Source organism: Eptatretus burgeri, chromosome 8 (genome assembly GCF_056783735.1).
Source record: "Eptatretus burgeri isolate ZD-2024b chromosome 8, Ebu_testis_v1, whole genome shotgun sequence".
Taxonomy (NCBI): Eukaryota; Metazoa; Chordata; class Myxini; order Myxiniformes; family Myxinidae; genus Eptatretus; species Eptatretus burgeri.
The window spans coordinates 98,730,740-98,743,209 of NC_140968.1; the positions used below are offsets into that span (position 1 = coordinate 98,730,740).

A 12,470-nucleotide genomic window follows, 5' to 3' on the forward strand; every position below is an offset into this window, starting at 1 on the left:
TAGAAACACTATATTGGTCATTGATGAAAGGGGTTCCACGGATGAGAGAAAGGATCATGCTCAGCGTGTGGTCGCTCTACGTGCTTGCGTCACTTCCCGGTTAACCTAGTATCTGACGTCATCACGTTATATGATCGCCCTGATGTGATCTCGCGAGTGAACATAACAGGAGAGTGCGATGGCCGGCGAGGAGGAAGATGAGTCGTGAGTGAATTTCCCATTTTTGGTTCTTATCTTATCTCATCTCATCTCATCTTATCTCATCTCATCCATAATAACTACTGTTAGTATGAATATTATAAGAACCATAAACAGAGCGATATTACCGTGTAGTGTGTATGTACCGTGTGTGTACCTTGTTTGTGTGTGTGTGTACCGTGTATGTGTACCGTGTATGTTTGTGGGTGTGTGTTTATGTACCGTGTATTTGTGTGTTTATGTACCTTATTTGTGTGTACCGTGTATGTTTGTGCGTGTGTGTGACGTGTACCGTGTGTGTGTGTGTGTTTGTGTTGTGTGTGTGTGTGTGTGTGTGTGTGTGTGTGTGTGTGTGTGTGTGTGTGTGTGTGTGGGTGCGCTGCTGCTGCTCATGGTGATTGTGGTGATCATATGGTGGTAATCACATCCCTAACTCTTTGGTTTTCCATGATTATGATACACACACACACACACACACACACACACACACACACACACACACACACACACACACACACCGACACACACACCGACACACACACCGACACACACACACACCGACACACACACCGACACACACACACACACCGACACACACACACACCGACACACACACACACCGACACACACACCGACACACACACCGACACACACACCGAGACACACACACACACACACCGACACACACACATGTACACACCGACACACACACATGTACACACACGCACACACACGTACGCACACGCACACACACGTACACACACACACACACATGGTACATAAACACACACACGTACACACACATACACGGTACATAAACACACGTACACACACCCACACCCATTTGGTTCCCACGTACATGATACCCTCTCTGAACTGTTCATATACCATGATGACAGCACCTTCCTTAGCTTGTTTGGTTTCCATGGTGATTGTACCTTCCTTAGCCAGATGGTCACACTCATGTCATCACCATCGGCATGTTAGTTCTCACATTATTGTGTCCTTGCCCTCTCCCCTCAACCCCCCCCCCCCCCCCAAGCCTCTATTTATTTCTGGTCGCCTTTGTTCTCATCTTACGATTACTCCCTGGCATGTGAGGTTACACATTAAGGATTATAGCATTGTGATCAGTCGAGACATTTCAAACACAGTGCTAATCCTCCATTTTGTGGTTGCTATGTGTAAATAGGGTGCCGGAGTGTGGTTCTCCTGGTTCATATTTTCCACGTCCATTATGGGGGCATAAAGATTATGGGCCCTTGTTCATTGTGTTGTTTTCTGTTTATACAATGACTCGTGTGCTTGCAAAGACATTGACCCCACTTTTGTGCCAAAGTCTCATGTTGTGAGTTTTTGAAGGTTTGTGTTGTGTCCCTCGACACGTTTAACCCCATCTTTCCGGGACACTCAGGACACCGGCCTCTTTTGAGTGAGAGTGGGGTGTTTTCGGCCGTTTGCTGAATCTGTGACCTTCCCATTAAGACCCAAAACACGATTCTGTCAAACACTTCATCATGAATCGAGCCATGTGGCACGACGAGGGCAACACGTTATTGACGTTGAACTCGTGACCCGTTTATCGAGACCTTGATGGCGCTCTTCGTGCTGATATAAAGCTCGAGCGTGCCACTCGGCTCCATGACATCATGCGTGCCACAAAGATGTCCCACCCTTTATGGCGTGTCCTGCAATTGAAAGGGTGTTATTTATCCACACCACTGCCCTTCCCTCAGCAGCTTCAACTCTGCATCTCGCTTCAATTTGTGGAATATCAACTTCCAGTGTCAATGAAAAACATGTTGTGTGTTTGTCATCGAGGAATCCTTATCATTGTGTGTCTGATGCCAACTTGTGCTTTCAACACCCTGGATCATCTTTCTCCAACATCCGCTTTAACGCAAGGGCCTGTTGCAATAGTTCAGAGGCGGCGCCTTCGGAGTCGTGTAGTCTGGGTTTGATTCCAAACCTGACCGTAAACTGCCACCCTGGTGTTTCGCACACGGGACGTTACGTTGATGAGCACGCCGTCTCTTGGAGGGACGTTGGGTTTGGTGGATGTTCAAGATCCCACGGCGTCTTTCAAAATAGTGGGCTGTTTGTCACGCACCCTGAACAAATTAAATATTAGTGCCATGAACCGATAGCACCCCGATACGGAATCGCGACCTGTTTGTGCCATAACTAATGGCACCCCGATACCGAATGGTGACTTGTTCGTGGTGGCTTTCTTTGCAAGCACCCTCGATGCTCTTGAAGACTACAGGTGTGTGCATCTCTTGAAGAGTACAGGTGTGTGCATGTCTCTTGAAGAGTACAGGTGTATCACCTGCATATGAGTTCATGAAACGGTAACCTCTAATACTACTTGCAAAGGTGGCCCAAAAATATACAGGGTGGCCAAAAAGTTTCTTCACTGAGCTGAAGTGTAAAACAGGTTAATTGAGTGTAATTATATTTACATCGGTTTTTTTTTTCAAGCAGTTGTTGAGATAATTTGACTTAAGCGCTGTGATTTTGCTGTAAATACACAAGGCTTGCCAAGCTGTAGCTCATTCGAGTCCAATGTACTTTTTTTTTTTTTTGCTGAAAATACACTCGTTCATCTCGGTGTCAACCTTTTGAGTTATCCTGTATGAGCGGATTTCATTATCATCCTCACCATTAAGTCTCACACAAGTGTGTGCTGAATGATGGATGTCCATTTCCTTATAATGTAGGTTGCAGGATGAAATTTGAACACACACACACATGCAGATATACTAGTGGAAAAATGGAAACACCTGGGTAAATGAGGGACACCAAGTATGTTGAGAGCAACGGCATCCACACAAGTGTGGCCCATGTATTAATTAAGCAAATTCTATCCCAGCATGCTTAGTCATGTATAACAATGCTGCGCAGGCCTGATTGCCTGTAATTATGGTGAGCGTGGCTGCAAGAGGAGACCTCGTAATCCCTTACTGAAATAAAGGTGGATACTTTGAGCCCACCCTGTGAGGACTCCATTCAACACTCTGAAACTCGCATATGTAGATACCAATCGACACACACACACACACACACACACACACACACACACACACACACACACACACACACACACACACACACACACACACACACACACACACACACACACACACACACAGATATTTTGAGACTTGGGCATGAGCATTTAAAACCAACGCTATCTTCCTGACAAAGGTCTGCCTGTATGCATGCTCGTGCATGCAGCGACCTTTGCGCCCCATTGGTCAGCTCACTCCCTATCTGATTCGTACATGCTAGTCCCTTCAGCAGAGAGGGAAGGTTGGGGAGCAGGGGGAGGGGTGGGAGAGATAGAGGGAGGGAAGAGGAAAGGGGGTGGGGTCAGAGAGGGGGGGGGGGAGAAGTTGGGGTTGGAAAGAGGGAGGGGTGAGGAAGGCAGAGGGGTGAAGGATTCTGGCAGATGTGACTCCCAGTTTATCATCCATCTGAGAGACGCGCACACACATTGATGAATCACCCTGCCCTTGGAACACCAGGATGACAGTTTATAGCTGTGTCGGGATTCCAATCCAGGTGACACAGAGCAAGCATGCGTACCTCTCGGCTTTCCCTCCGTGCTGTGGCGATTCATTATTTTATAACTGAAAATATTTTTTTTCTCATCGTTATCAAATAATTTATTTTGCCTTCCTACCCCCAGTATAGAACCGTGGTATCGCCATTGAAACTTAAACATGCGCCAAGCAAAATTATTGAAAAAACTTTTTAAAATGAAGCGTTTAATTTTTATTTGTATTTATGCCAAAGTGATGGGTCGTATCATGGAAGATGTGTTGTATAAGGGAAACTTCATGGTAAATAAAATTTCACATTTTCAGCGAGCCAGACACCGCCTCTTGCACCGCAGAACAACATGTGGCTAATAATGTTTGCGAGTGACCCCTGAGTGCTGGCTTAAGCACCCCAACAATACGGTCGATAAACGGCTCGCTGGCACGCGATTATCAATCACCGAACTGTCATATTCAACATATACCTCCGGGAGACACTCAAAATGTCAAATTTGTTCGAATTGGACAAATGAACACTTTTTCTTTAGGAGTCGGAACTGCTTGTAAGTTCGATTCTGGAGCTTAAATTTTGTAATTCTGCTTAGTTTAAGAGATTCTTTCAGTGATTTTACGTGCGAAAATGAAATAAAGACACGAACACTGACGTCTCCGGACATTTATAAGCATTGCCATGTACCCAAGGAGTGTTATAATTAACCCAAACACCCAATTTTCACTCTTGCACATCCTCGGAGTTTTGTTGGCATGCACGCAAAGTTTCAGGCTGCAAGGTTTCATAGTTTTGGAGTTATAGAGGAGACACACACAGACACACACAGACACACACAGACACACACAGACACACACAGACACACACAGACACACACAGACACACACAGACACACACAGACACACACAGACACACACAGACACACACAGACACACACAGACACACACAGACACACACGGACACACACGGACACACACACACACACACACACACTTATTTGTTTAGGAGGAGGAGATTGGGACCATACTCTGCAGAGTGTTGGTGCTGCCTAAGCAGTCTCCTTGGCTATTGGGCACAATCCTGGACAGGTCGCCACTCCGACACAGTATATCAGCATGCTGGCACTCATTTTGGCGACCTTGGAAGGATGAAGGCCGAAATAACCCCACCTGGTATAAATTCAACAGCTGAGCGGGATTTGAACTCAGGACCCTCAGGTCCAAAGCCTAACCATTAAGCCAACACCAGGCATATAGTAGATATATTATTAGTATAGATAGACATGTAGTTACATGGCTTCATGTACAGACTGACCGTGTTTTTCGTTTTTCCTTCAAAACTTCAAAACGTTTATATTTATTTGTAATTGTGGAGAAACAGAGATGTGATTGAGTAACATTGTCGCGAAAGGAAATGAAGATTATAATACCCTCTGCCGCCACCACCAGGTGGTGCTACACGATACACATTTACAAAGAGAACTTACACCCCCCCCCTCTTCTCCCTGCCCCCTACGATCCCGCGTGAGGCCTCTGCTACATAGCCTATGTTACCCCCAACACAATGTTGTATTTGGACCCTGAGTTTCGAGTTTATATCTTGGGAGAGGAGAGGAGAGGAGAGGAGAGGAGAGGAGAGGAGAGGGATATATATATATATATATATATATATATATATATATATATATATATATATATATATGCACGCGCACGCACGCACGCACGCACACGCACGCACACGGAAAACCCGACAATAAGGGATATTTTGTATATATATATCGAATCCAATAATAATAACACATTTTTCGTGAATCATTGAATCTAAAACACTGGATGTTGGGCGGGCTAGAAATAAGTTCAGGCCGGAGTGGAGACAGCAATAGAGGCGGAGATGATAGTGGTATTTGGTAAATGAGACGAAATATTCTAATAGTTTGTAATTCCATTGATTGAAAAATTAGGGTATGGTGAGATGCGAATCCGTACACTTCTGAACTTCCTAGGTGAAAATGGACCGCATTTTCAAACTCAGTGGGGTCGATTTACTCTAAGAAATGTTTAGACGGACAACAAATTAATTACAGATTAGAAAATATCGAAATGAGTAGGATTAGTTACTCAACTCCAGCAATGATAAATCTTGTTTTAGGTCATATTTTCGAAATGGTCGTGAATTCAACGTCGGTGCAGTCATTTCTTAGAGTAAATCGATCCCATAGAGTTCGAAAATGCACTCCATTTCCACCTCGGACATCCAGAAGTACCCGTAATCGTACCTGACCATACCCTAATTTCACCAATTCATGAGACTAAAAGTCGTCATATGGAGCGACCTCGAAAATAATCACCTCCGATCAACTTAAATATTTTTATGCGCGTTATTTGAATCATAGTGGAATAATTTTAGGCTTGTGGAGACATCTGAATTTTTTTTACTTTTTTTTTGCTGTTTTTGGCCTACCCTAATATATATATATATATATATATATATATATATATATATATAAATATATATATATATATATATATATATATATATATATATATATATATATATATATATATATATATATATATATATATATATATATATATATATATATATATATATATATATATATATATATATATATATATATATATATATATATATATACTAGCGATACCCGTGCACATGCACGGGATAGCAGAACAACAAAGCTGGTAGCAGACGACAGACTGTACACGGGAATGACAAAAATACGCATTGTGCAAAATGTAAGTGTTACTATGGAATGCCAAGACTTCCCAAACATTGTTTGCATGTCCGCTCAGTGCCACAGCAATTTCATAGGGATCGTGTGACAGTGAGCAGAGTTTTTAGTGTGCAAGCTTGGTATTATAATATATATATATATATATATATATATATATATATATATATATATATATATATATATATATATATATATATATTCAGGTCGTCCTCGACTTACTACTGTTCGACTTTCCGACCACTTTATGAGCACGTAAAGTGGCCCCAAACTCTACTTTTTTTATGTAAAATATACGTTGGCCGACTTACGAACAAGTCGACTTACGACTGATCGGTCGGAACCAATTGTAGTCGTAAGTCGACGACTATCTATATATATATATATACACACACACACACACACACACACACACACACACACACACACACACACACACACGCCGGTAGGCGATATGGGTGGTCGATATATAATTGCATACTAGTCATACAGTTTTTGACGGATCGGGCTGAAAAATTTTGACAAAGACGTTGATTATAGTGCGCATAAAAGCACGGAAGCCGATATATATTTTTTTTTTTTGATTTTCGAAAAAAATATATATATATTTATCGGATTAAAAATTTTTTTTCAAAGTCCCGTTGCAAGGCAACGGTGGTGTCCATAGCAACGGTAGTAGGGTGAATATCCTCATTCTGGCTCACATTTTCCCCATGTAAGTGAATGGGTGATTTTCAGCGATTCATTTTTTTTTTTCCCTGAAAAGTAAACTGCTTTTTATCCCAAGGTATATTTATTTGTCTCCCCTTTTAACCTAGGGGCACTCTATTCAAATAACCAATGCAATAAGATAAAGATTTGTTAAAGGTGATTCTGAAGAAATATCTGAAATGTGTAAGCCAAGGGACACTCTTTTTCAAATAACCAATGCATATTGTTTCGCTCACTCGTTGAACTTATAAACATTTGTTCATTCTCAAATTCCTTCAATAGTTTAATTTTCTTTGCACAATAATCCCCATCTAAAATATTTAAAAATAAAACATTTGAATCTTTATATTTTTTTCAAGATACCCCTTTTGTGTCATTGCGAAATGATATACTTCTCTTCATGATCTCATCTGACCACCTCCCGAGTTGCATATCATTTTGAGATTGTAGGAAGTTATTTTTCCATTGTTCAATTGACAACCATCAAATTTTTCAGTCCATTCAAGGATATTTATTATTTTCTTTACATCCTCTAACTTACTAGTTTTTAAATTGATTCGCTAATTTGTTTTATTTACCTTTGTTTTAGTTATTTTTTTCAATAAGACTTATTTGATATTTTTCACATTCATTATGTTTTCCATTTATATACCAAGACTGAGATTTTTCTCTACTCTTTAGTTTGATTAATACTTGGTTCGACCATTTATATATTGTGAAAAAGACGGCGGTAGCCATTAAAAACCCAAACCCATATTGTATTCTATATACTCTATGATTAAATATTCACTCTATCATACAATATCCATATGGAACACAATCTATTCCATTATCTAAAATAAATTTCTTATCATCAAAGGCTCCTAATGCCTTTTTATTTACTTCTTCATGATATATCTTATGTTTATAACTTCTTATTGTATTCATTTTCCTATATTCTTCTTTCTTATTCATGAAACAATTATAATAATTTCTAAAAGTTATTGATTTCTTTATTACATATTTCTTTATTCCCTTTAACCTTTTATCAATCTGATCACCATACTTAAGCATATGCCTTTGCTCTCAATCCAATAAACTCACTCATTACTTTTCCACCCAACTCATCCTTAAACTTACCAATAACCTTTTCATAATTTTTTGAAAATAACTCGCTCTTCTTACCAAAATTACTTGTATCATATACTCCAATATTTTTCTTCATATATTTATAAACATCATCAGTTTTTATATCTAGGATAAAACTATCAGTGTCCATAAACAACAATGAAACATTTTCACCATACTCTTTCTTTAAGCCATTATACAAATAATCATACATCAATATCTTTGATAAATCAAGAACTGCTATTCCAATATAAATTGGTTTGTCCATTACAATACTTTCCTTTTCCATATGAATAGCAGAAAAGTTATCTGAAAAAAATCTCTTCTCTCTTAAAACTTGGTTTATTTATCAATCGAGAAGCTTCTTTCCAAGATGTTGCAAATCTAATGTTTTGCCTGTTTCTAACATTCTCCATTGTCTTTACAAAGACAGCATTATTCATCAATTTATATAATTCCCCTTCAAATTTTACTTTTGTATTTGTTCTCATATATGTATTGAATTTAATATACTTTTTCATCCAAGGACTTTGTTTAAATTTTAAAACTCTATGAATTTTAGCTACTCTCAATCCTTCTCTCAAAAACTGTTTCAAGCTTCTCTGATGCAAAACATATCCCTCTTTATCATAGAATGTTGTTAATAACTTTTTTGTTGATTTGCCTTTGATATTAAAATTTTTATGATATTCACTTAACCATTCTTTCTTTGGGGTTTCTTTCTCACATGCAAAAGGAAGGTCTTTATGCTTATTATGAAGATCACTCGGGTACCTCAAATCAACTTCAAAATAATAACCTTCTTCTTCCTCATTCAATTCCTCTTGAGAAGAAATAACTATTCATCAAAGCCTTTTCATAATCCTTTTCTTCCACCCACTCTAATTTACCATAAGGCAGAGATTGAGACATTGCCCATCCATACAAATTATTAGCATCAAAATACATCAAATAATTACTATCTTTTTCACTATCATAATTTGGAAGATATTTATTATTTGCTTTAGCATATCTTTTTGAACATACTTGTGATATTCCACCTCTCTTAGACTTCTCAATCATCAAAAGCATATCTACATCACTGATTAAATCTATATCTTGTTTTGTCATTTTCAACATTGCACTCTAAGCTAAACCAGGAGCTGTAAAATAGTGGGCAGGATCTAATCCATAACAATTTTGATTATGACAGAGTGATCTAAAAGCTTCAAACACTTCAGCTCACAATAAAGCATCTGTTTTTAGATACAAATCATGATATTCTCCAAGGTTCTTTATCTTAAATATTTTTCCAAATTTTTTGGGTGTGTTTATATTCCTTATCACTTATCTCCTTTTCATAAAGGTTATTATAGAAACTTTCTTTTGAAGGAAGTCATGTTTCTTTAAATCTCATAAATGAATCCATATAATCATAAGGAAAAATTCCCTTATTTGTAAGAATTTTCTCTTTACTTTGAATTTTATTCCTTGTTTGAATTTCCTCTCGAGTTAGAATTTCCTCTTTAGTTAGAATTTCATTCAGTGTTCGAATTTTCTTTATAATTAGAATTTCATCTTCATTAATTTCCTCATTAATTAGAATTTCCTCTTTACTTTGAATTCTCTTTTTAATCTGAATTTCCTCTTTAGTTAGAATTTCCTCTTTTGGAAAGAATGAATTAATATTTGGAAAAGAGCCCGTGGAGCTTAGATTTGATGCGAGGTCGGCGAGTGGTGTTCCCATAAACTTGCAAGAATCTAGAAACCTAATACGAGTTAAAGTTTTTGTGAATGTCATTTTTGTAAATGAAATATACTTTTGACTTGTGTTTGTTATGGCAGAAATATTCCCTGGTGTTTTTGAAAGTTAATTTATAAATAGATGTGTATCATAGTTGGCGCTGTTGTGAAGAAAAACTGGAATAAAAGAAGGAAATTTATAATTAAGATTACAGCAGGAATGAGCGGGACCTCTATATTTACCAGTAAGATGACAATGATCCCTAACTTTAGACTCCTCAATTTCCTCCTCACAAATATGACAGATATTGTTCTTTCTAAATTCTAATTTTTCTTCTTCAGTTAATTTCATCGGTTCATTTGTTTCTTTCATTAATTTAGTTAGTCTTATACAATCCTTTTCTAATCATTTTACAAACTCTTGTGAAGCTTTTTTTCCACTATAATGGTCAAGTTTATCAGACTTTTCTCCAACAGATGATTTGATATAATAACAGAAACCACAAGGAATATGTTTTTGATATTTATTTGTATGTGATTCTTTTGGATTAGGAGAAGCAGTATTTATCTTTTTTAGGATACATTCAAAATCAGCATGTATCACAAATGGGTGCATGATAGATTTATTATAATCTTCAAAAGAAATCTTTTCACCAAGTTTAGGCATTGTAATTACAGATGATTTATGATTACTCCAATATTTTGAATGCTGTTCTAATCATAATTTTGTATGAAATGAATTAAGACATCGCTTACAAGGATATATTTTGTTTGCTGTTCTGAATACCTGAGAAGAGATTAATCTTGATAAATTATTGATGTATGTGTAATGTGAATTCTTTCCAACACTAAAATATAAAAGATCAATGTGTGTTTCTTCATTTTTATAGTTGTTTGAAATTTTTAATAATTGAACTTTGTTTGTATCCGTTAATCCATATACATTAATAGAAAGATTGTTCTTTTTCTCAAATTTAGGAATATCTGTTAGTGGCATTGGGAATTTAAAATCTTTAATGTCCAAGGTATTCTCATATTTCATATATTGTTTTACTCTTTCTGAATTACATTTTGGTGGATGTAAGTGAGCAAGAACAGACCAGAGAAAACATTTATTATCATTGTTCTTAATATTAACAACTGCCTTCTTTAGTTTTATTTATTTTGGTAATTCAATATAAGAAGAAGCTTTAAGAGGGTTTGATTTTAGAATGTGTATATCTAAAAAGATGATTTTTAAAAATATTAAGTCCACTTCCTACCACTGTATTATCAACATCCCCCTCTTGTCTTGATAGTTCTTCATAAACCCCACTATTCAAAAAATCTTGAAATGATGTTATAAAATGAAGATCTGTTCTCATATAAGGAGTTTGTTCTTCATCTTGTCTTTTCATATTCATTTTCACTCCCATATAAAACTTTAAAGTTTTCATTTCTTTTAATGTCTTTTTAATAACTTTTTCAACATCAGGTTTCACTATTTCAATTTATTCAGCTATTGTTGATGGACCGGGTTCTCCAAATTGAAAAACCCTTATTTTTAAATGCCCCATCAGTGTTTTCAATATAAGTCTCTCTTTACTTTAAACTCATTTTTCTTGTGTTTTTGTGATTGAAGATGTCTATTATAACTACTCTTCAAAACATCCTTTGAGCAGAAATTACAATGTTTTCTTTCCTACTCAAGAGGAGATATTTGATGAAATAGATTAAATGTGTGTTTGTTGGTTCGGAGGTGTTTTCTATAATGTTTATATTCGTGATTACAAACATCGCAGTATGTTGTATTCACCATATTTAGAAAATAAAACTTTGTTTAAACTAAAATTTTCTGGATGAAAATTTCGTTTATTTTACAGGTGAATCTGTGCTTAAAACAACTTTATCCTCCAACTTTTTTCACTTAATAAATACAATGTTTCAATCGATCTCTTCATTTGTAAAAGATACTGAGAAATATGTCAAGGATGTAAAATTGAACAAAGATAAATATAACAACTATTGGATAAAAACAATTATGGTAAATAATATGAGTTCTTCAATTTCCGTCAGTGGAAGGGCTTTTAGTATACCTGGTAGAACATCAATTGTAGTATCTCTAACAAAAGTTTCTCCTCTCCTTCTGGAAATATATTCAAAACTAGAAAAAGCAATGAAACAAGAAAAAGTATCAAAAAATAAAAACCTTATGGATGAAGCTTTAGAAAGAAAAGACAAGACCATCTGTAATATGCAAGGAGAAATTTGTATTTTTTTCAACAACCCTAAAGATGTAAATTATGATGAAATAAAGGATGTTAATATATCAAGTGAAATGACATTTCATTCAATAGTAGGTAAGGATCATTTTAAAATTACCTTTAATATAAAAAATGTAGCAGTTGAATCTGTTAATGAAAAAAAGTATATAGATATCTATGGTAAT

At 36.6% G+C, this 12,470-nt stretch overlaps 1 protein-coding gene across 3 annotated transcripts in view; it reads left to right on the top strand.

Moving 5' to 3' along the window:
• Positions 1-12,470, top strand: part of LOC147022363 (1-acylglycerol-3-phosphate O-acyltransferase ABHD5-like) — a 71,546-nt gene that overhangs the window by 13,980 nt on the left and 45,096 nt on the right. For 2 of the 3 annotated variants that reach the window (XM_085893200.1, XM_085893201.1), the window contains exon 1: positions 84-204. The exons of the other annotated variant lie outside the window; for it this stretch is intronic. In XM_085893200.1, coding sequence (XP_085749326.1) covers positions 179-204 — 26 coding nt within the window. In that variant the 5' untranslated portion in view covers positions 84-178. Of the gene's footprint in view, positions 1-83; positions 205-12,470 lie in introns of those variants that run through there. 3 annotated transcript variants of the gene reach the window in all.